Genomic DNA, 25,603 nt, shown 5'->3' with positions numbered 1-25,603 from the left:
TTAAGAAATATCCTAAATCTTCTCAAAATATTTTAATTGATTTTTAAGATAATCCCGAATACATTTGGCTTATTTAGGAACTTTTCTGTCCAAACCGTAGTTCATACCTAATTTCCAATTATTTCTGTCTTCGTTCAGATCCAAACTAAAAGGAATAATTATCAAATGAAATTTCATAACTGTGGTCGATCCCTTGCATCTACGAAAAAAAAAGAAATTTTCGTTCGAAAGATCTCAATTTTAATGGAATTAATTGCAAAAGTGGTAATGAAGTATTCGATAAAATACCTCGATCGATCTATCGGCATCGATGAAAATAACTATATAGGGAAATATTTTTGTTTTCGACGAACGATCAAAATACGTATATATTTAGATAAGTTTAAAAAAAAATTGAAAATTTTTCATTTATTTATTTATTTTTGTTCATTTAAATATCCGGATGAAAGAATATGTTTTAAGGTCGAAATACGTGCGACGATAGTAATGTATATTTGTATGTGTGGATATGTATATGTGTGTTTCAAAAGTCTTTTGGCTCCTTACCTAAGGCTGCAACTGCAGGTAACAACTGGTAGCAAGTGGCTAGCGATCAGAATATTTATGAATGCTGGCAAAGAAATTGCTAAGCGAATACTCTTAACAAGCGTTATACTGCACTAACTATATATATATATATATATATATATATATATATATATATATATATATATATACATATATTGATTAATATGCAAAATCTTTTTTTCATATAAAAAAATACAAAAATAAATATATTCATATATTTTACGTATATAATCGTATATATATTTTATGTATATTTTGTATAAAAATATATATAAATTAATTTAATAAAAAGTTAAAAAAAAAAGTATATATAAAATTATATATATATATATATATATATATATATATATATATAAAATTAGAAAAAATATATAAATAAATTTCGTATATAGAAAAAAAGATTTTGCATATATGTTAACCAATATATGTACGTCTATATATACGCATATGTATGTATATATATATATATATATATATATATATATATATATATATATATATATGTATATCATATATATATGTATATATATATATCATATATATATGTATGTATATATATATGTATATCATATATATATGTATATATATATATATATATGTATATCATATATATGTATATATATATATATATATATCATATATATATGTATGTATATATATATGATGTAGAAATGGAACCCAAAGTGTAGAAGAGAACGAAAATATAAGTGTGGTGGGGGGAGAGTTGTAAGAAAAAAGACACTCCCCCCGAATTATTAATACAGACAACTCCATCCTCATAGATTAGTACAACAATAATAATGTTGTTTAGAACATTCCACTTTTTTCTTTTTTTTGCTCTCCTTTGCTTTTGTTATATTCTAAACGAGCTAACCTGTTTTCTATAATACAGAAAAAAAATCATAGAAAGGAGATTAAATAATAATAAGAACAATAATAACAATAATAATAACATCAATAATAATAATAATAATAATAACGATAATAAATAAATAAATTGGGATATTTGAAATTCAGGTATTATATTAGGAAGATAATAATACTTATTACAATAAAAAAAAGGAAGTTGAAATTTTAAGGATAAGAATAAGAAATAGAGGAAGAAAATAGTCAAAATGATATATTACAATATATACTCATAAGTAGGATACTGGGTATAGTAATCGGGTTTGTTAGGGGGTTTCAATAGTTAGCATACTTTACCTATCGCTTGCGGATTAAACGAGTATGTGTAAAAACCAATCAACGCTAGTGCAGATTTTTTCAAAATACCGTAATACTGAAGGCCATTAGAAGAGTAACTGTAGTTCGTCTAACAAGTCGAGTCAGTAGAAATAAACGAATTAATGGAACATTCGGAATTGAAGATAAAAATGATCAATGTAAATAAAATCTTGAATTCAACAATTACAATTAAATTATTTGTTAGCTGATAATTGGAGTTTATATAGGCTGTCTCATTTTAAATTTGATAAATCATCCAAATATTTTTGGTATCTTATTGATATTACAAATCGTTGATTTCAAACAAAAGCTGTCAATGGTTTTTATAGGAGGAACAATGTAATATTATTTTAATCTATTTCATGGAGGGCGCTGTTGTCTCGAGATACTGTAGTAATAGGTTTTTTTTTTTTTTTTTAAATGTTAATCAATATTTTAATCACTAAGTACCTTCAATGTACTTTTTCATCGATATTTCATCGAGTTATGGTGCCCTGAAGTTTAACAAACTGTGCGATCGCAATAATCCTCTTCACAACTGATTAATCCTTGGGATACCGAAAGTTTGCCGACACATAAATAATAATATCGATAAACCGCATACTACTATTCACTGAATATCCCATTTATATAATAGATTCCGCGGTAGATAAACAGTTAAGATCTCATTAAGATTTTTACAATAGGGTTAAAAAATTTGTTGATAAATAAATCTACTTGGGTATACACAGCGTACACTTCATATCGAATAAAATATATTTATAAGCTCGTGATAGATAAAGATTTTAAATTTCATTAAGATTTTTGAATAGGATTACGAAAGTTAGTCAACCTATAAACCTATATACATAAATCTATCCACAAACCTTATATTGTATAAACATATTTGTAGAAGGCTCGCGGTAGGTAAAGCATTAAGATTTCATTTAGATTTTAAAACTTCAAAGAGGATTAAGATAAAGATAAGATCGGATTGGGAGATAGATAGATAGAGAGATCAAGTTAAATAGATAGATAGATAGATACAGAGAGAGAGAGAGAGAGAGAGAGAGAGAGAGAGAGAGAGAGAGAGAGAGAGAGAGAGAAAAGAAGAGAAACAATGAGTCTTACCGAAAGCCCATAACGGCGGACGACAGAGTCTTGCGGTTTTTTAACGAGGTGGTGTGGAGTGCGGCAGTGGGAAGGAGGCCGATTTACCGGTCCTCGGAGACACAGGCTCGCACTGCCACACGGTAACTGTCGGGACTACGCATTCTGTTGTAGATGGCGATTGGTAGTAGTAGTAGTAGTATTAGTAGTAGTAGTAATAGTAGTAGTAGTAGTAGTAGTAGTAGTAGTGGTGGTAGTAGTAGTAGTAGTAGTAATAGCAGTAGTAGTAGTAGTAGTAGTAGCAGTAGTAGTAGTAGTAATAGCAGTAGTAGTAGTAGTAGTAGTAGCAGTAGTAGTAATAGTAGTAGTAGTAATAGTAGTAGTAGTGGTAGTAGTAGTAGTAATAGCAGTAGTAGTAGTAGTAGTAGTAGCAGTAATATTAGTATTAGTAATAGTAGTAGTAGGTAGTAGTAGATCGGTTGATTCGGTTGGCAGATCGGCTTCGTCATAATTCGGCCCACGAATTGTTGTCGTCGATATAGTCGCGAAGGGTTGTTGTCGTTTTATTTTCGTCACAGTTGAGTTGATATCGCCGTAGATGTGACCGAGTAGGTCGCCGTTTCATTTATTTTCGTTTTCATTTTCGTTTGCGTTTTCATTTTCGTTTTCATTTTCGTTTTCGTTTTCGTTTTCGTTTTCATTTTCGTTTGAATTGTTTTGCGTATAGATTCGCGTTCAGAGATTAGCGGAAGAGAGCCGACCGAGAAAGGATAATTATTAAAACAATCAAGATTGTTCTTAAGTATGTTTCTTTTTTTTTTCTTTCTTTTTTTTTTCAAACGATTATTATTGGAGACACTCAACAGAAGATATTACTTAACAATCAGCTTGGCTTTTTAATCAACAAATTCACGATAGCGGATGATGATGATAATAATAATAATAATAATAATAATAATAATAATAATAATAATAATAATAATAATAATCACATAATAAAATTAACAATAATAATAATAATAATCACATAATAAAATTAACAATAATAATAATAATGATAATAATAGTAATAATAATAATAATAATCATATAATAAAATTAATAATTGGCTTACAACATATGTACGTCGAAGGTAAGCAATTGACACACTACTTTCTGCCTTGGTATTTAAGTTTCTAATTTTTAACAACTGACGATAATGATCTTGTCGATCTTGTTCACTAAAGATTGAATATTATTATAGATTAATAGGATGTTAAGATATTTTAGGAAATTCGTCGTTAACATCGTTAAATCGGTCTTCTTTTTGGACATTTTTTTGGGGGAGGGGGTTTTTTAAGTATTAGAAATGAGAAGAAAGGGGTAGAATTGGATGGGTGAAAGGCTTGATTTCAAGATTCTTGTTAATACCCGAGAACGAAAAAGAAATATTAGTAGTTATTGGAAATATTAGTAGTTGCTCAATTAGTACGCTGCCAGGCAGAAGGAGCAGCAGTCGGCGACAGGCAAAACAATTGGTTCAACACAGTGAAAACGCACGTAGAAATTATGTGTGTTTATTATGAATATATATATATATATATATATATATATATATATATACATATATGTATGTGAATGTGTGTATGTATGTATATATATATATGTAGGATGGGGCTAAAAGTTTCTAAGTCATTTTAAAAATCAATGACAACTTTTAGGCTTGTAGTTAGATTCATATTATTATAATCTAGGATTGTAGTTTTACGATTTGAAAAAAAAAGGAATGGAAAGATAATTAGCCTAAAAAATCTCAAAGAAGAATAATCGATTTTTAAAATCACTTAGCAAATTTTTGGCCAATCTAAAAACTTTTAAGATTCACTTTGTACATATATATATGTATATATATACATATATACATATATATATATATATAGATGTGATGTATAAAGTAGTAAATGAGAATTTGCACAATGAATTGGGCAATTTTTTCTTCTTCCTTGGAAAATGATTAAAACGAATGAAATTTATGGGAAAGAGAGAAATAAAGAGAAAGAGAGAGAGAGAGAGAGAGAGAGAGAGAGAGAGAGAGAGAAAGAAAGAGAGAGAGAGCACAAAGAAACAATTAGGATAATAAAATACCATGATTGATATTTATTACGATGGATGTGATAAGAACCCTAAAAATACAGCTATTTAAAACCCTAAAAAGTGTTTTACAAGATACAAAGATTATCGAAATGATGGAGGAACGAAAAACATTAATTGGACTAAACGATGAGGAATGGGATAACAACAGACCTGAACGACTTTCTTGATCAGCATATTCATTTGTCTTTTCTATTCTGTTATTTTCTTTTACTTTCCTTTTTTTTTCTTTTCTTTATGTTGTCATCGTAATTGCCAATACTTGATCGATCGTTCGATGATGATGATGACGATAATTGAGTCCGAGCTAGTATCATTGTCCTTGTAGTCCTTTCCAAGCCGCTTAATCATCTTCACTTTTTTTATACAGCATCGTGTCACGTGATAGAGAAAGCAAGAGAGTGAGAGAGAGAAAGAGAAAGAGAGAGAGAGAGAGAGAGAGAGAAAGAGAGAGAGAGAGAGAGAAAGAAAGAGGAGAGGTTACATAAAAGAGAGATAGAGGTATGGTTAACAGATAAGTACGTACAGATAATGAGGCTGACGTCGAGATATAAGTAAATATACATGTGTATATATATATATATATATATATATATATATATACATATATATATATAAATTATATACATATATATGTGTGTGTGTGTGTATGTGTGTAGAGAGAGTGGGAGAGAGAAAGAGAGAGAAAGAAAATGCACAAAGAGACAGGTATAAGTAACGTCAACAATAATCATGGTGTCGTTATGTATGCCATGTGAGAAATAAAATGTAACAATATATTACATACAAATATATATATATATATATATGTACATATATATATACATATATATATATATACATATAGATATATACATATATATATATATACATATATATATATGTACATATATATATATGTGTATATATATATATATACATATATGTGCACATGTCTAATATACGAGCTAATGGTACTTGATAATTTGAAATTTATTTTCGAATAATATTTTCGATTATCAATTGAATATATATACGTAAATTGAGCGATCGGTTTATAGAAGAAAGGGGCGGGAGAAGAATATAGGCGGTGATGGGCAAGGGGGGTAGAGCTCGTATATTATAAAATTGAATAAATAATGCTTCTAAAGGTGTATGTAATATATAAATAAATAAATATATATATACACAAAATGTTATGCCCGTGCGAAAATAGCAATATATGAAATTTGGTGGATATTTTTCCACGTTGATTTGTTTACAATCGAACGTTCGAACTTACGAGTGTTGTTGATTCGAGCGATGAATGACGAATTCGCAATGATATATTATTTGACAACGATCAACATATTGACGATGCACAGAGAGAAAGAGAGAGAGAGAGAGAGAGAGAGAGAGAGAGAGAGAGAGAGAGAGAGAGAAAGAGATACATATATACATATGCAGATATAAAAAAAAAGAGAGAAAAAATAATGAAATGAATAGACAATAAGAGAAAAAGAGAGATAGAGATAGATAGATAGATAGATAGATAGATAGACAGAGAGAGAGAGAGAGAGAGCGAAAATAATAATAAAAAGAAAATAAATAATAATTTCGATAAAGAATGAAAGAGACGAGCATGAGTGAGGTGCAGGCAAACGATTAGACGACGATTAGACAAAATGATGGTCGATTGAAAACACACGTTTATACTCACGGCTTCCGCGTCTTTTTTCTCCGGTAAGACTCATAGTTCTGTTTAATTCACCCTTAGCAGCTTTCAAAGTACGAAGACCTTCTAATATTTCTTCAGGATCTCTCATCGGTCTCGTGCAAGAGCTACGTCGTCGATCGCGATTGGGATGGATGACAATTGGCATATCTACCTCTCCCATACTTCCACCTTGAATAATGAAAAAAATGAATAGAAAATTTTATCTGTTTCAATGATTTTATTGATTCTATAATATTATCGACATCAATATATCAATTAAATCGACGATTCAACGGATCAATTTTAGAGTCAATAATTTGATGACACTATTGTGATTAGGACTGTCATTGATTTGACATATCTATACATCACTACTAGTCAATTTGTTTCATGAGATAATGATTTAATATACCCGATAATTCGACGAATCTATGGATTAAGATAGTTCAATGATTTGACCAGTCTATGGATTAAGATAATTCAGTCAATGATTTAGATGAGTTTATGGATTAAGACAATCAATGATTTGACATGTCTATGGATTAAGATAGTCAATGATTTGACGAGTCTACTGATTAAGATTTGACATACATATGTACATAGATTGAGATAGTTGAATAATCCATGGAGTCAATTAATAATTTCACAAGTTTATGGATCAATTTATAATCAAGAATATAATCGAGTTTTCCCTATGGATCATCTTAATCAATGATATTTATCAGGTTAATGATTTAACCAGTCTAATCTATGGATCAGGTAATTAATAATTTAAGGAGTTAAATAGAGAGGATTAATAATAGGAGTTCATCGATTTGGCTAATCAATATTTTCTATGAGCAATAATAGTCAAGAATAAAATGATTAGAAATCGCCAGAAGTGATTTTTGATAAACTTACGTTTGCTATCAGTTCCACATTGACTTTGGAAACTACTTCGACGACTTCCAGGCAAAGATCTACTGTAATCCCTATTAAGTTCATAAGGTTCGACTTCGAGTTGTTCCGACTGGCTGGAACCACGTCTTGAATTTACGTGCCAAGCATGATCGGGATGTAAGAAACAAAGTTCGGGACTTCCGCTGTCGCTCTGTGTATCGTCACTGTAACTTCTCTCACGTAGTTCGTTCTTTCTCAAGAATCTTTGTGCGACTTCCATCGATAATGAACCGCGTGGTGAACAATATGGCGATTTGCCTAAACGAAGACCTCGTGGATCCTCCAATCGATACCTAAATCAATCAAAATTATTATTATTATTATTATTATTATTATTAATATTATATATATATAGGGTGTTCAAAAAATATGGGATCAAATTTATACTACATATTAGTGAGGTCAAACAGATGAAAAAAGTTTATATAAACTTACGTCCAAAAATACTTTATTAAAAAGATATATGCTTTTATAAATTAATATATATAATATATATATATATATATATATATGTATATATATATATATTAACATGATATCGATAATCAAGTTAATGTATTTGTGTTTGAGTAGTGAAAAAAAATAAGAAGAAATAGAAAAAAAGTAAAAAGAAAAAGAAAAACATAAATAAAAGATCAATTTGCACTTACCAAACGGCACGATCATTTTCCAATGCCTTTTGTAAATCAACCGTACATTCACCGAGAAAGACATTATCACCTTCGGGAGAATAATCCCAAAGAGATACTTCAATTGCTCTATCCATCAAACTTTCACCGTCAACGCCAGGAAACAATAAGGTTGAATTCCATATTGGATTTTGAGTTGGCTCAGCTACCACAGTTTTCAACGTGGCTTGATCTCCGCTAAATAGATCAATATAGAAAATGAATACGGTTTAATTAAATTTTCGTACTGTTCCTCTCTCTATTTCTCTCTCTCTCTCTCTCTCTCTTTATCTATCTATCTATCTTTTTTCTCTTGTTCTAAATATATGTATATATTTAACAAAACGTATTACGGTTTTGTCATTTGGAATGATAAATCGTACCGTAGCGTATGTTGAACGTACCAAGCTGGGACTAGGATCAACTTGGCATAAGCTTCGGGTAATGTTCCGTAACCAGTATCTTCTCTGGCACATAATTCATCAGCCGTGAATACTGAGACGATCAGCTCTTTGCGTTCGTTTTCATAGGACACTTGTATCTGGACACGGCCGGTCACTTGTCTCTCTTTTGCGATTTGTTCCTAAAAATATTTTCAATCAGCAAATATGAGAGAGGACGTGATTTCTTTTTTCTTTCATTCTTCTTTTTCTTCTTTTTTTTCTTTTCTTTTTTTTTTCTCTCTATTAAAAATTCGATGATAGGATTTTTTTTCGATTAAGAAGTGAACAAAAAGAAGAAAAAAGAAAGATAAAGAAAAGGAAAAGAAAAAGAAAAGAAGTAAGAAAAATTTAAGATGACCTTTTTCGACCAAGAGTATTATTATAAGGATATTATTATAAGATATCAATTATAAGTTATTAATTGTAAGATATTATTAATTTTTAATACTTTTTGTTTATCACTTTTAATATAGTTATGCGAATTACAAACGGTCATCATTTTTTCTAAGCTTTCTTTTTATGTTTCTTCTTTCTTTTTCTTTCTTCTTTTTCTTTTTTCTTTCTTCTTCGAGACAAACCAGCTAAAACAATAAGTGAATGTCACTTTCCATTGTCTTGTTTCTTGTTAATCTATTATCTAAAACTATAAATAACTAATTGTCTCTAGTATATCTATTGTTATGGAAGAAAAAAGATAGAAAAGAAGAAGAAAAGGGAAATAAATATAGGACTCTGAATCATTCGCTCATGCAAAAGCAGATAATAATGAGATTTGAGGAGATAAGAATGGAGGTAATTTCAATTTTTATTTTGGTTGATTTTTTTTTCCTCTATTCTACTGGGACTTCTCTACGTGTGTTGTTTGAATTCTAATTACAGGATTCATCAGCGTGGCGACTAATTAAGTTATATGGTGATTTTTTAAATGGAAGATCGAATGATGCTGTTGGAGTGGTGAGGGAAATTGTCTGTGATAGAGTACAATTGTGAATATACAGTCAAGAAAAACGTTCTCTTTTTTTTTCAACGATTATTTTTTCTTTTTCTTTTTCTATTTTTCATTCAGACTTTCGTTCAACGATAACGTTAATGATGGACGATTTATATCTTCTTCGCTTAATCCTCTTCGACTCTTCCCAAACTTCTTAGTTTCATCATAAATCTCGATGGTCTTCGAGGTTCATTTCTTCGTCGCGCGATCACAAAAGCAGAGCAGCCATATTTTTTATTACGTCGTCTTTCTTCTTCTCTCCCTTTCTTTCTCTCTCTCTCTCTCTCTCTCTCATTCTCTCTCTCTTCCCCGTATTTCTTTTTTAGTTTCTTAGCGAAAAACATAAATCGTCTATCCTTCGTTTCTTGTTTTCATTCCTTATTTTTATTTTCATTTTTAATTTTGTTATTATTATTATTATTATTATTAATATTTTTTTTTTCGCGTTCCGTTTTCCCAGACTGTACCGGACGACACTATTGAATTATATTCTTTTTTGTTTTATTTTTGTTTGCTTGTTAGTTTTTTTTTTTGTGGTTGTATTGTTTTGGTTTGAAAGTCATTTGTTTGTTTGTTTGTTTAATTTATTTTTTTGTTTGTTTGTGTTAGACACTTGGAAAAACTACGCAAGCGAGAGGTAAGTAAATATATATGCATATCAGATGACACAGGCGACACTTCCTCGGCCTTATATAGCGTCGGCCATTGTTCATTTTTCTTTTTCTTTCTTCCTTCCTTTCTTTCTTTTTTCCTTTCCTTCTTTTCGTCCTTCATTTTTTCTGTCTTTCCTTCTTTCTTTCTTTATTTAATTATTTATTGTTTCTTTTTTTCTTTATTTATTTTCTTAATTTTTTTTTCTTTTATGTCAATTATGAGCGCGCAGAGTTATATTACTTTTCTTTTTCTTTTTCTTTTTCTTTTTTCTTCTTTTCTGTTATTCAATCCTGAAAACGAGCATCCGGTTCTTCAGATAGAGTCCATGCAAATACGAAGTTTTTAAATTAAGTTTAAGCGGAACAAAAAATGTTCTAGGAATTTTTCTTCTTTTTATTACCTTTTTTTTTCTTTTTTTCATTCTATGATTTTGCCTTTCTTCGAGATAAAGAAAAACAAGATGCTCGTTTGTATTTTTTCTTTTTTTTTTTATTTTTGTTTTTCAATACAAATTTTGCTCGTCCACGGGACATCGAAAAAAATGCGTTTTTCAAGTTCATCATTTTCCTTCGAATTTTTTTTTGTCGGATTTATTTTTTATATATATATATTTTTTTCTAGTAATTCATATCTCCTACGGATAGGAAACAAGATGCTTATGTTTTATTTTTTCTTCATAAATTTTGGATTGTTCGCGAGTTTACTTAAAAAAACGCATTATCTTCACTTGTTGTATATATATATATTTTTTTGATTAATTTTCGATTTGTCAATTTGTTTTTCGTTTTTAATAATTTGTGTTTCCTTTTTTTTTTTTAGGGAATAGTAAACGAAATACACGGGGTTTTGTTTCTGCAGATACTGAAAGTTCGTGATGTTAATTAAAAAATGAGTTTTTTTAGTTTTCTATTTTGGTTTGATTTTTTTTCTCTTTTCTTTTTTTCATTTTGCGCCAATAACACAACTACAGTTGGCTAGTAAATATTTTTTAGTTCCGATATAAAACATGATTTACGAAGCGTGTACTAGGTGTCCTGTACACGCCTATATGTCAATACGTTATGTCGTTAACTTTATTTCTATGTCGTTTAAAGCTATGGGGACAAATTCCTTAATAAATATATTATCACACGTCTTACGACACCATTAAAAGTGAACATCGATTTATGATAGAGAATATATCGACACTGTGCGCTTCTTTAAAGCCGAAGAAGAGCCGCGCAAGCTTATGGGTGCTACATTTGTTTTTCTTTTTCTTCAATTTTATTTTCATTTTTTTTTTCTTTCTCTATGATTTTACACACTTCTTCCTGGTAATGTCATTCTAGAATTTATGTATCTTTTAACCGCAAAAAAATGTCGTGCTTAATTAAAGAATAAACGTGTACCAGGAAAGAGTGTTAATGACCGAACGTCCTTCAAATTTTTCTTTCATTTTTTTTCTTTTATTATTAATTTTTCATTATAATATTTTAATTATTATATGATACATTATAATAAACATTATTATATTATAATATTCATTGAAGCGCAACTTTCATTGTAACATTAATTCTTGCACATGAAAAATAATAATTATTATAATGAAAAATTGTAAAATTTTTATAAAATATTAATTAATTACAATTATAATATCAATTAATCCCTTGTCATTTAATCAATCAATCAAGTAATTAATTTAATTATTCATTCAAGTCGATAAAAAAATAATCCGGACGTTTGGTCTAATCTCGTGTTGAACTCGTTTGTGTTCGCAAAAAAAAAAGAAGGATCGAAAAGAAATTAAATACAAAATTTAAGAAAAGAAAAGTATTGAAGGAAAAAAAGAAAAAAGAAAAAGAAAAAAAAATAGGAACAAAGTATAGACAGGCATAGAAGAATTAGAAGAATAAATATAAGAAAGAAGAAAAGGAAGAAGAAGAAGAAGAAGAAGAAAAAAAGAAAGAGAAAGAGAAAGAGAGAGAAAACGAATATCAGGTGAAACGCTACAAATCGGCCATCACTAAAATTACAAAATGGCGGACGTACATACATACATATTACGACAGAACGAAGATGTTTGTTGTTTTCTGCTTGAGTATATATGTACAATAAATATATACGTACAACACATAACTGTATATGTATATAGTACGTGTGTATGCGTGTATGTATGTGCGCGTGTGTGCGTGTGATTGTAAACTCAGGGGTTAACTCGACAGGGTTGGTTTGGGATCGTGGGGGTGGGGGAGGTTAAGAGTAGTGGTCAAGGGATTTGGACGTAGAGGGGTATATATAAAATGAAAGAAAGACAGAAAGGGAAAAGATTCTCTAAAAAATATACAACTAGTATCGTGCCAGTTTGGGAGAGATTATAGCGTGGAGGACGACCAAGTATACTAAACTGGTTCAACATTTACAAACTTACATTTTCAATTTTCTTAGCTCTTTTTCGTCAGCGGGTCTATATCTCTTAATGTCTCTTTAACTTAGTGCGTGCTTCGTTTTTTTTTCTTTTCTCTCTTTTTTTCTTTTTTTCTTTTTTTTTTTCTTTACACATGGATAACACATGACGGTTTTCAAGTAGGGGCTTGGGGAGGGCAGGGAGTGTGGTTAGGTGATGAGGGATAAGTATTAAGTAAGCCGATTATACAGGGCGTTTTCAATTTAACTCGATCTTATTCAAATTCGATCATAATTCCTTTTCATTTAATAATTAAAAATTATTGTACACGCAATATTGGTATTGCTATATTTATACGATCTTCTTTTTGTTCTTTTTCTATTTTTTATTTTCTTTTTTTTTTTACCGTCATCCCTCGAAATAAAAGAAGAAAAGAAAAGAAACAGAAATAACGAGTAGAGAAATAAAAAGAAGAAAAGAAAAAATAATTATAATTAGTATTTATTTCTCATTGAAATAATCAAGAGTTGATTGAGACACCCTGTTAATACGCGTATATATATATATATATATATATATATATATATATATATATACAAATATGTATATGATATGAAAACATTTTTATATACATATATATCGGTGGGAGAGGGGAGGGGAAAATACATAAACTAGACGAGAAAAGGAATGAAAACATCTAATAATATACGTAAACACACGTATTTACCATTTTCAAATGGAACACATTATAGGGTTAATGCATTGACGAGGCACATCCTGATAAAAACGCGTGACAAATACAAAAGATGAAAATGAGAATGGAAGATAGTTTCGAAAGTTTTGATTTGTGTAAAAAAAAAAAACCAAAAAGAAAAAATAAAATCACAGGTCACAGATTCTAACTATTTCTTTGGCGGCTTTTGGAAAATATCGAAAACGAAAAGAGATGGTTTTTGAATAGGGACCAGGTAGGGAGTAGATCGGTTATGGGATTGAACGGAGGGGTCGTTGAATTGGCATGAAGGGACGGAAATAATGCATTCGGGTCGAGAAAGAATTGAACGAAGAGAGACACACACACGTATATACATGTATATATATTATATCATTATGTGGCAGGGAAATTTCTTTTTTTTTCTATTTGTTTCTCCATTTTCATTCTTTTTTTTTTGCGTTAAGAAAGATCGAATGCCACGGTATCCTTTATTTGTCTCTTCCTTTTTCTTTTCGTTTTTTTTAATAACGAATCTCACCCGAGCTCGGTTAAATTTCGAAGGTTTATTTAGTTTATTTATTATATATATATATATATGTATATATATATATATACATATATATATATATATACATATATATATATATATATATATATATATATATATATATTATATATATATATATTATTTGCGACACCATATTTGACTATGTTTTCTCATATATAATATTATTTTATCTTTTATATTTTCTTTCCTTTTCTATTATATTTTTCAATACGATATCATTTGACGTTATTTCGTCTTCAATTATTTTTTTCTTTTCTTCAAATTTTCTTCGTTTATTGAACAATTTAAGTAGAACGTTATTTTTGTTTTTTGTTTTTTTTCTATTCTTTTATTTTTTTCGTAATAAACCGAGTTCGAGTACGTCGAACCGACGAAGAAGTTGCGAGTGAAAAACTCAAATACGAGAAATTTGACAGAAGATCGTTGATTCGATTTATTTAGTTATTATAAATAATAAAAGTTCTCAAGAATCGTGTAATTTTCAAATTCATAGAATAATAACAATAATAATAATAATAATAATAATAATAATAAAAAAAAAAAATGAAAAAAGAACGAGAAGTAATTGCAATACGTGTGATGGTCGATTTGTGTCAATTCAGAAATATTAAGACATAAATTTATTACCAACTCGCAACGCTCAATTGAAAATTCTCCATGTATTTATTTAATTAATTAATTTTTGTTTCTCATTTGATTTCTTTTTTTCTTCTTTTCTTTTTTCTTTCCTTTTTTCTTTCCTTTTTTCTTTCTTTGTTCTTCCTCTTTATATTATTAATTGTTTATCTCTTTTTTTTTCGTTTTTTTCTTTTGCACTTTTTTCTCGTCCGCTCTGTCGGTAAATTTTGGTCTGATTTTTTTTCTTTTTTTGTTTTTGTTTCGATTGCTCCTTCTCCTCCTTCTTCGTCGTCCTTTTGTTATTGTTATTTTTGTATATAGATATATATGTATATATATATATTTCTCTCTTTATTTCTCTTTTTCGAAGAGAAAAAAAACGTGAAAAGCGTGACATTCGTTCTCTCTCTCTTTCTCTCTCTCTTTCACACGAAAAGGTATTGTATCAAAAAAAAAAAAAAAAAAAAAGAAAAAAGAAAAACAGAAAATATACAAGTGTAGTGTCCTCGTGCGTTTGATCGATCGCCTATCAAAGATTTTCTTATATCAACGAGGAAATTATCCTCTAATTTCTAAACAAGATCCGACCAATAATAATTATTCTATTAATAAGATAAATTAATTTCCTCGTTGAAAAAATTTTTGTTGTGATCATGTGTCGGAAGATGGAAGAAAAGGAAATATATATATAAATACATATATATATATATATATATATATATATATATATATATATATGTAACAACAAACAAAAAACAAACAAAAACAGCTGCTTTTTTAACATTAATATTTTTGTGTTTTCTTCTTATATATCATTATCATTATTTGATTATTATTATTATTACTATTATTATTATTATTATTATTATTATTATTATATTTGCAACATATGCAAATTTGTGTAGACATTGTTTATGTTCCGTTTTATCGATCGATATAAATTATGATAAATAATGTCGCATTAATTTTATTTAAAGAAGTAACATTAAAATGAAAAAAATATTTTCTTCGCAAATAAAACGGAAAATGAAGTACTATTATCTATTTTTGTTATATATATATTTTTTTTTCCTTTGTTAGATCTACAAAATAATAATTTACATAGTCATAGAATGTATATCTATATATCTAAACAAGACATTCATTTTAATATTACCTCGTGTTCGAGTCTAAAACACGATTTCTTATCGATCATAATCAATCAATTAATTAATCAATTAATTAATTAATCTTTTGCATTGTCTATACATTGTCACACGCAAATCTAACAGAGAGAGATAGACACACACAAACAAACATACACACGCACACGCACACACACACACATACACTGATAAGTAGATATATTTTAATTACGTTATGTACTCATCTGCATTAGGTGTTCTGTTTATAATTATTTTTTTTTTGCAACATCGAAAATTAAGGTAGAAATTCGTAGGTAAATATGTGTATATACATATATATAGTATATACTATATATATATGTATATACTATAATAATGATTGTACCATTTATATATATATATATATATATATATATATATATATATATATATTATAGTCACAGAACAATTAACGATTTTCTTAAGGTTTTTTTTCTTCTCATTAATTCCATAAACACATGAACAGACAGACACACAGACAGGCAGACAGACAGACAGACAAACAGATAGACATAATAATAATAATAATAATAATAATAATAATAATAATAATAATAATAATAATAATAATAATAATAATAATAATCATAATAATAATCATAATAATAATCATAATAATAATCATAATCATAATCATAATAATAATAAACAAAAATATTTGGAAAACTTACATTAGAATTACCGATAACTATTTTTTCTTTTTTTAATCATACATTTCAACTTATAATTGGTATATTTTTTGTTCATAATTTTCTATTTTTTCATAATTTTTTATTCATAATTTTGTTCATAATTTAACTTTTAATATATTCAGATTGTTTTTACTTTTTTATTACTTGAATTTTATGATAATAATAATAATAAATAAATAAATAAATAAATGGAAACAAAAATAAATTTTGTATCACAATTACGATCATTATTATAATTAGAAACGATCGATTTTATTCTATTCATTTTTTTTTATTTGCAAATAAATTTAGTGGTTCTAAAAGTGGTAAACAAAAATTTATGACAATATTTTTTTCATATATAGAAATTATCGCACAAGACTGTTGTTGTTATTATTATTACTATCATTATAATTATAATTATCATTATCATTATCATTATCATTCTCATTATCATCATCGTTATCATCATCATTATTATATACAAGAGCAAAATATGTGGAATTAGAAAATTTGCACGACGCCCAAGTGTAAAAGAAAGTTTGTTGATTGTTATCAAACGTTTTTCCTTTTTTATACGTTTTTATTATCATTCGTTTCGTTCGTATATATTATATTTTTTCTCTTTTTTTTTGGATAACATTTTTAATCAATATTATAGTTCCCATTTTTTTTTATTATTTTTCTTTTTCTTTTTTTATTTTTTATTATTTTTTTTTTTATTTTATCTTTTCTACTTCGTGAAATTTTTTTTAGATTTTCCTGAGCGAAAGTAGTACAGAGTGTCGTGTTATGAAGATATTCGATAAAAATCTCTCTACTGTGAAAATTGTTTGGAAAATATCGGATTGTTAAAAAGAAAAAAAAAAAAGGAAAAAAAGAGAAAAATGTAGGAGAGTTCATTTTAAATTTATTAATAAATTTATCTCGATTATTTGAAATATCGAGTACATATATGGTACTCTGAATAAGCACAATGAAATTTATTTTTTTTTTTTTCTTAATTGATATGAAGAGACGCTTTATTTGTTATTAAATTTAATAAAAGTGTTTAGATAGTATTTGAAAAATTAAATTATTAGATTATTCATTGAAACAACATATATATATATATATATATATATATAAAGAAACAAAAAAATATTAGTAAAAATCTAATCTTGTATATTTTTATAAAAATGCAATAAAAATAGATATTATAATATTATTTTTTAAGTATAGATATACTTGTCATTTGTTAATCGAATAAATTTCTCCATATATAGTGAAAAATTCGTAATACTCAATTTGATTTTAAATTGCGCAACTAGGAATATTTTTTTTATGTTCTAATCCACTTTTTCTATAATACAGAGACTTACGATCATAGAAATATTCACAAAATGATATTTTCCTTTTTCCGTAGTAATTTTTCTTCCATATTTTTTTTTGTTGTTTTTCTTTCTTTTTTCATCATATTTAATCTAAGTAAGTAACTTTTTAAATTGTATCAAAAGTAAACCTGGTAGTAAAATGCAACACGGATCGTTCGGATTATATTGTTTATTTATGAAATAATGTTTTTGATTTTTTTCTTTTCCTCTTTTATTTTCTAATTGTTCTCATTTTTTCTTTCGTTCATACACGCGCGTTATTTTATTATCTTTTGCATCGGAGCAACGTGCAATAAATTCTTTGTCGTTAATAATAAACACACATAGACACATAGCGAAGCTTTATGATTCAAAGTGAATTAAAAACTTTTCTTTATTCTTTTTCTATTTTTTCTATTATTTTTTATTACCAGATTTTCTTTCCCTCTTTCTCTTTTTCTCTTTCCAACGATTCGAAAAATAAAAAATAAAAAAAAAAGAATAAATCAATAAATAATTTATATGTATCACGCGATACTATATATTATATATTGTACTATTATATTTATATATAAATTTATAAATAATAATTGAAGAAAAATATTAATGATAATAACAGTAATAATAATAATAATAATAATAATAATAATAATAATAATAATAATAATAATAACAATAATAATAATGAATATTTAATAAATAAATAAATAAATAAATAAATAAATATACTTATATACATATATATATTATATATACACATATATATATGTATGTATGTATGTATATAAAAGGAAATAATAAAAAACAAATTTTATACTTTTCATCATATTATATATGCATTATTATACTATATATATATATATATATATATACATATATATACATATATATATACATACATATATCTATATATATATATATACATACATATATATATATGTATATATATATATATACATATATATATGTATATACGTATATATAAAGTTATTATATAGACTATTTTTTTTTTATATACGTATTTCTTTATATTTCTTTTTTCTTATTCTCCTTTTTTTTTCTTATAGATTTAACACACATTCTTACACACTCGAAGCTAAAAACTGTTTATTCTAAACTCGTCGTGCGGGTCTCTTCTACTCACTTTCTTCGCTATCGTGTTGGGTAAAAATATTGAAGTTATTCGAGGGTGTTTCAAGACATAAGACAAAAAGAGAAAGAGTGAAAGATATACGAAGAGATAGAGAGAGAATATGTTTATGTGTATGCGTATATGTGTGCGTAAGAAAGAGAAAGAGAGAGAGAGAGAGAGAGAGAGAGAGAGAGAGAGAGAGAGAGAGAGACAACGCACGACTCATCTCTACGGTTGATTGTACGAAAGCTTCTGTCTTTTCCTCCAGCTAGAAACGGATCAAGTGAAGAATTTCTTAGGGATCTTTTTGCTTTCTTCTTTTTCCTTTTTTTTTCTTCCTTTCTTTCTTTTTTTTTTTTAGAAAAAAGAAGAAGAAAACACATTTCCATATATGACACATTCATATAGACCCTTTTTCGTGAAACTTTTCATAAACCTTAATTTTTTTTCTTGTTTTTTTTTTTTCTTTTTTTTTGTTTTTTTTTTTTAAATCTAAGAAATATTACTTCTTTTTTCTTCTTCTCTTTCCCTTTTTTTTCTTTTCTTTTGTCGAAAAACACATTCCCCTATATGAGACAAATTCATACAGGACTTTTTCTCAAAAATTTTTATAAATCTGTTATGTTTTCTTTTTTCTTTTTTTTTTTATCTAAGAAATTCTATTCGAAACTGTAACATGCAGTCAATATAGATACGTATGTGAATTGTTTCTTATCATGACTGAAATTTTTCTGCTGATAATAATTTTCTGGATTGTCGTCGTTATAGAAGTATTGTATTTAAATAATGATTTGTCACGACGTTCGTACATAAATTATATACTAAAAGAACAAAAAAAAAAAAAACAAAAAAATACTTAAAAAAGAGAAACAAATAAAAAAAAGAAAAATTAAAGGAAAGAAATTTTCCTTGTCCTATTATACGTATACGGTGTGTACAATTTTAACGTAATTGAAATGTTCAATATTAAGAATAAAAATTATTTAAAAGGAATAATACATTCACTATAATGATAAAGATAATAATAATAATAATAATAATAATAATAATAATAATAATTTTTTAACATCGAACTTTATTAAAAATTATTGAAATTTTCTCAATTGTATTTTTTTTTTAATTTCTATTAAACAAATATTAAGATTAAATCACGAACTGTATTTTTTCAATTGATAATTTCAATAATCCTATCTTTATTTTGATATTCATTAAAATGGTACACACATCTTCACTACACATACTTACACTTATACACGTATGTATATGTGTCTATGTACATGTATCTACGTGAAAATATTATTCGTATAAGAGCGTCATCTTCGTTGAAGTAGACCTCGCAAACGAGGTCAGTTCCATCGAGACAGACATTTTGTGCTGAATTTTCCAGAACATCGATCGTTAGGACACGTGTTCCCGTTAAAGACGACATTAATACGAAGTTTTCGCCTCAACGATGAATGACTAAACAAATGAATAAATAAATAAATAAATATAAACGATAAATAAATTAAAAATATAAGACACAAGGCAAGATTAAAAACAAAAAAAAGGAAAAAAAATACACATATACATATGTATGTATAGTATATACATAATACAAGACAATAATTGGGAGAAGACAATGCACGTTTCGCCGGTTTGATCGAGAGAGCACATATAATAATATTATATAATATATATATATATACATATAATATATAATAATTATAATATATATATAATATATTATAAAATATATATATGTATACATATATATATATATATATATATATATATATATATATATATAAAACATATAAAGATATATTTCTCCGGCACACATGCACGACGCATCGTTATTCTAATCTTATAACGTTAAGAATATGTGTATGTAATATGTATATATATATTATGTATGTATGTTTATAATATGTGTGAACGTTTATCGCACGCACGCACGCGCGCGCGTGCGTTATACAATGTTTTGCCGATGTTTGTATATGCAAATTATTTTTGCATATGTATTTATACAATCTGTTTTTATATATGTCTATGTAAATACGTTTGTGTGCGAGTGTGTATTATATATATAGAACATATACGTAGAAATAATATCGATGAAATATATCGAATTGTAAATGTCTTCATCTTTGTTTGCGCCGCAGTTTTTATTTTACCCTTTTTTCTTTTTTTTTTTTGGTTTTACTTTTTATTTTTCATTTTTTAATCATTTGTTATTTGTTTGTTTATTTTTATATATCCGTTTATACTTTTTCCCCCTTTTTCTTTCTTGCGTTCTTTCTTTTTTTCTTTCTTTTTTTTTTAGATTTCATAATTTTTTTTGCACTTATTTTTTTTCCTTTTTCGATTTTTATTTTTTTCGTTTGATTACTTTTCTTGTTGTTGATTCAATTATTAATAATATATGTATATACTTTTACAAATATGTATATATATATATATATATATATATATACATATATATATATACATATATATATATATATATATATATATATATATATATATATATATATATATATTTATTATTTGTTGTATTTATTGTGGAGTTCACGGAACGAGTTCATGTATTTTTATTATTATTATTATTATAATTAATTGTTATTGATAATTGTAAATTTTTGTTATTGTTGTTGTTATTGTTATTATTGGTATTGTTACTGTCATTGTTAACGTATGAGTGTACATTGTGTAGGAGTTAGAGAAAGAGAAAAAGAGAGAGAGAGAGAGAGAGACGGTCACGTGTAGATGTTAATTTAATAACTCGTTATACCGGCGTTTTTGGCAATTTCCTGCGCGTTGGTGAGGACGGTGTTTTGTCCGTTTCGGTTTCTGAAAAATATTGCAACATTTTGTTATGTATATATATATATATATATATATAAAAAAACAAAGGTCAGAAGGAATTCTATCTTGGAAAAAAGAAACAAAAAAAAATCTCCATCATGAATAATTATTTATTAAATATATATATATATATGTGTTTTCTTTTGATCATGGATATTATTTTATTGCTTCGAGAATTATGATTTGTAAATTTATTTTTTATTTCTTTCTTTTTTTTTTTTACGAATAATTAAATAATAATAAAAATTTGTTTTCACGCAGATAAAAGGAACAAAATTTTTTCTACATTAATATTTTTTTCTTTTCTAATCGTTTCTCCGTTTACGAATGCTGGTTCCTTTTTTTTGTTTTTATTACTTTTGTTGCTTCGCAAAATTGTAATTTATTGATTTGTTTATCTTTTTTACATGAGTTGCAGTTAACTATTCTTCGATTTTTTCTTTTTTATTCATTTACTTAGTCAATTTATTTCTAATCTTTGATTTTAAATTTTGTCAATGATTTCAAATCAATGATTTCAAATCAATGATTTCTAATTTTCTAATTCTTTGAATTTCTTTTTTATTATTTCTTTTTACTTACCCATTAGAAGACCCATGTTGGATGATTTTCCGGATGACGATATCATTCCAGGATCGTCCAATAAATCACCTACACTGTGATCATATCGGAAATAATATTGACGCGTTTTTTGTTTTTGTTCAAACAAGATTTCTGTCTCTTTTGTCTTACATAAATACATATATACATCAAAAATGTTTAATTATTATAAATACTTACATGTCTGTTGCATGTTCGATGACGAGTTCGGCGATATCATCGGTACGTTCAATGATCTGTGCCACTTCTTCGAAACTTTTATCGATCAAGGAAACACCTGACCATTCCAATACCTGTAAAAATTTATTTATATCCAAATAATAATAATAATAATAATAATAATAGTAATAATAGTAATAATAATAATAATAATAATAATAATAATAATAATAATAATAATAATAATAATAATAATAATAATAACAATAATAATAATAATAATAATAATAATAATAATAATAATAATAATAATAATAATAATAATAATAATTTTGTACTGTACAATCAATATTTTTAAAAAGATTGATTGAAAAGAGGAATCAATAATCGATCAGATTCACAAAACTGATTTGACAACTATTTTTCATTTATTCTGTCTCAAGACAAATTATAAATACATATATATTTTTTTTTAATAATAACAGACAAAAAAATGAAATACATAGATTTATTTATGAATATACCGGGTGATTGGGATTAAAAGTTCTTAGATGTATATTAAAAATTAATTACTCTTTTTTTTTTTTTATTAAGACTCCTTTAGTAATAACAATATTTTCCTTTCAGACCCATCAAACTGCGAACGTAGATTGTAAAATTACGAGTCTAACTGTAAACATAGAAAAAAAATTATCGAGAAGTATTAATTGATCATTGAAATTTATTTATAAACTTTTGACCCATCATCTCCCCTTTGTAAATCTTACGAAAAAGATTGTCATTGTTATTTCGATTTATCGATTGATATTAAATAAAAAGGAAAAAAAAGAAAAGAAAAAGTACAAAATAGAGAAAAAATGTTAAAGAATAGATAAATGTTCTAATAAAAAATTTGTTATGAGATTCGATGGGAGTTTCACCTATATATACACAACATATAAACGCGTAGCTACGTATTACATAGGTTATATACATACTAGATTACATACATAGCCATATAAATTTCGGTGCGAGAAAAGATAGGTAAATGTACATATGTACATAGATATAAAAGATAGATACCTTATCGCCCTGCTGGAGTCCGGCTGTGTCAGCTGGACCACCGGGAACGGTCCAAACGATATATGCGAAAGTACGACCGTCAGCTCCTGTTTTCCCGCCCACAACTCTCATGCCAAAACCGCGTGCTGTAACACAAGTTAATGAACGATATATCCTCTCGTTTCGTCGGGAACCTTTATTTCTTTTTTCTTTTTCTTTTTCTTTTTCTTTTTTTTATTGCCCCTTTTCCATGCAATTTACGGTTAATTTATTTTCTTTCTTTTCTTTTTATTTCCTTTTATTACTTTCTTTCCTTCTTTTACTTTTCTTTTCTTAGATTCGATGACGTATATGCATGCATGAATACATTCATATGGTTCTCTATGACGTTTTTAATGAACTTGATAAAAAAAGAAAAAGAATTATTATAATAATAAAAAAAGGAAGAAGAACAAAGAATTTTTTAATTTTTATCTTTACATGGATCAAAATTTGCGTTAGATTTTTTGTACTTTTTTTTCTGTCCTTTCTTTTTCTCATGTCACGCAACCTGGTATTTTTTTTTTTTTTGGAGAAAACCTAAAAATCTATGTATATAGATGGCTGACATAGTAATTGAAATTATAAAAAAAAAAAAAGAAAAAAAAGATAAAATTGAAAGAAAAGAATCGTTTGATATTTACGTCACATTTTTTCCCGATTTCTATATTATTTCTTTTTTATTCTACGTCACTTAAACGAATTGTCCTTGAAAATATGTAAAAATGTACATTGTCGTTAAAAAAAAATTCTGTTATTATACTATATATAGTAATAATAGTTAGTGTAATTATTAAATATGTATTATTTAATAATATTAATATAATAGGAAGAGAGGGAAGAGAAAGAGAAAGAGAAAAAGAAAGGGAGAGAGAGAGAGAGAGAGAGAGAGAGAGAGAGAGAGAGAGAGAGAGAGATTATGTTTGTATATGTAAAAAAGAAATAATTATACTATCCTATAAATATAATAATAATAAATAACAATAATAGTACTATTATTTAGAAGTATTAATAATTCATAAAAAGGAAAATATACAATAACATTATAATCTTTTATACTATATTAAATACTATAAATATTATAAAATTATACTACTACGTACTAAGTATAAGTTTTGACGTTAAATAATTTTTTTGTAAACAAAAGTAAAAGAACAAAAAAAAAGAACAAAAGGAAAAGGAGAAATCGTTTTATAAAAAAATATTAACAAAATTTTCATACGAAATCAGACAGCATTTATCGTTAAATATTTTATTTGCAATCTATACGTACATTAAAAATTAATTATTTCAATCTACTGATCATTAATAGTTTCGTCCGAACAATTGATTAGTATCATTATTGTTGTTGTTGTTGTATTACGTTCGAACGTAAATATCTATATATATATATGTACGTTAGGTAAAATCGATTTAGAGTACCTCTCTCTCTCTCTCTCTTTCTCTCTATCTCTCTACCTTGCAGGATTTGTGCTCCTTGCTAATAACAGTACGCCTACTCGATCCAAACAAAGAGTAAGAGAATGAGTGAGTGAGAAAGAGAGAGAGAGAGTGAGAGAGAGAGAAGGAGAGAGAGAGAAGGAGAGAGAGAGAGAGAGAGAAGAAGAGAGAGAAAGTGAGAGAGAGATACAGATACAGAGAGACAAAAAGAGAGAGGGAGAGAGTTAATGGATTGGAGAGAGTTATCTCTTTCTCTCTCTCTCTTTCTCTCTCTCTCTCTCTTTCTCTCTCTCTCTCTCTTTCTCTGTCTTTCGCTTTCTCTCTCTATTTCTGTTCAATATCCCATAGAATCCTTCGGCGCAACAGCCCCGTGAATACTTGGCTTAGTCGAATGTAAATCGAATTTTACATTTGTCCCGGTTGCATAAATCTTCTCAATGTGACTACTACGATGCAATCTTATTTTATCTAGAAAAGGGATGAGAAAATGTCGGA

The 25,603-nt window shown here is 26.9% G+C and overlaps 1 protein-coding gene across 13 annotated transcripts in view; it reads right to left on the bottom strand.

The window, feature by feature from the left end:
- Positions 1–25,603, bottom strand: part of LOC124425827 (regulating synaptic membrane exocytosis protein 1) — a 156,039-nt gene that overhangs the window by 6,792 nt on the left and 123,644 nt on the right. For 7 of the 13 annotated variants that reach the window (XM_046966780.1, XM_046966785.1, XM_046966786.1 and 4 more), the window contains 8 exons: positions 23,651–23,775; positions 22,610–22,722; positions 22,412–22,485; positions 21,756–21,814; positions 8,676–8,875; positions 8,275–8,490; positions 7,586–7,917; positions 6,677–6,874 (listed from right to left, as the gene is read on the bottom strand). In XM_046966780.1, the coding sequence (XP_046822736.1) occupies positions 6,677–6,874; positions 7,586–7,917; positions 8,275–8,490; positions 8,676–8,875; positions 21,756–21,814; positions 22,412–22,485; positions 22,610–22,722; positions 23,651–23,775 (1,317 nt within the window). Of the gene's footprint in view, positions 1–7; positions 146–3,672; positions 5,367–6,676; positions 6,875–7,585; positions 7,918–8,274; positions 8,491–8,675; positions 8,876–21,755; positions 21,815–22,411; positions 22,486–22,609; positions 22,723–23,650; positions 23,776–25,603 lie in introns of those variants that run through there. The other 6 variants (XM_046966793.1, XM_046966794.1, XM_046966791.1 and 3 more) reach the window with 6 other exon arrangements.

The sequence above is a fragment of the Vespa crabro genome, chromosome 7, assembly GCF_910589235.1.
Source record: "Vespa crabro chromosome 7, iyVesCrab1.2, whole genome shotgun sequence".
Lineage (NCBI taxonomy): Eukaryota > Metazoa > Arthropoda > Insecta > Hymenoptera > Vespidae > Vespa > Vespa crabro.
This window is presented reverse-complemented; position numbering and strand designations above follow the sequence as displayed.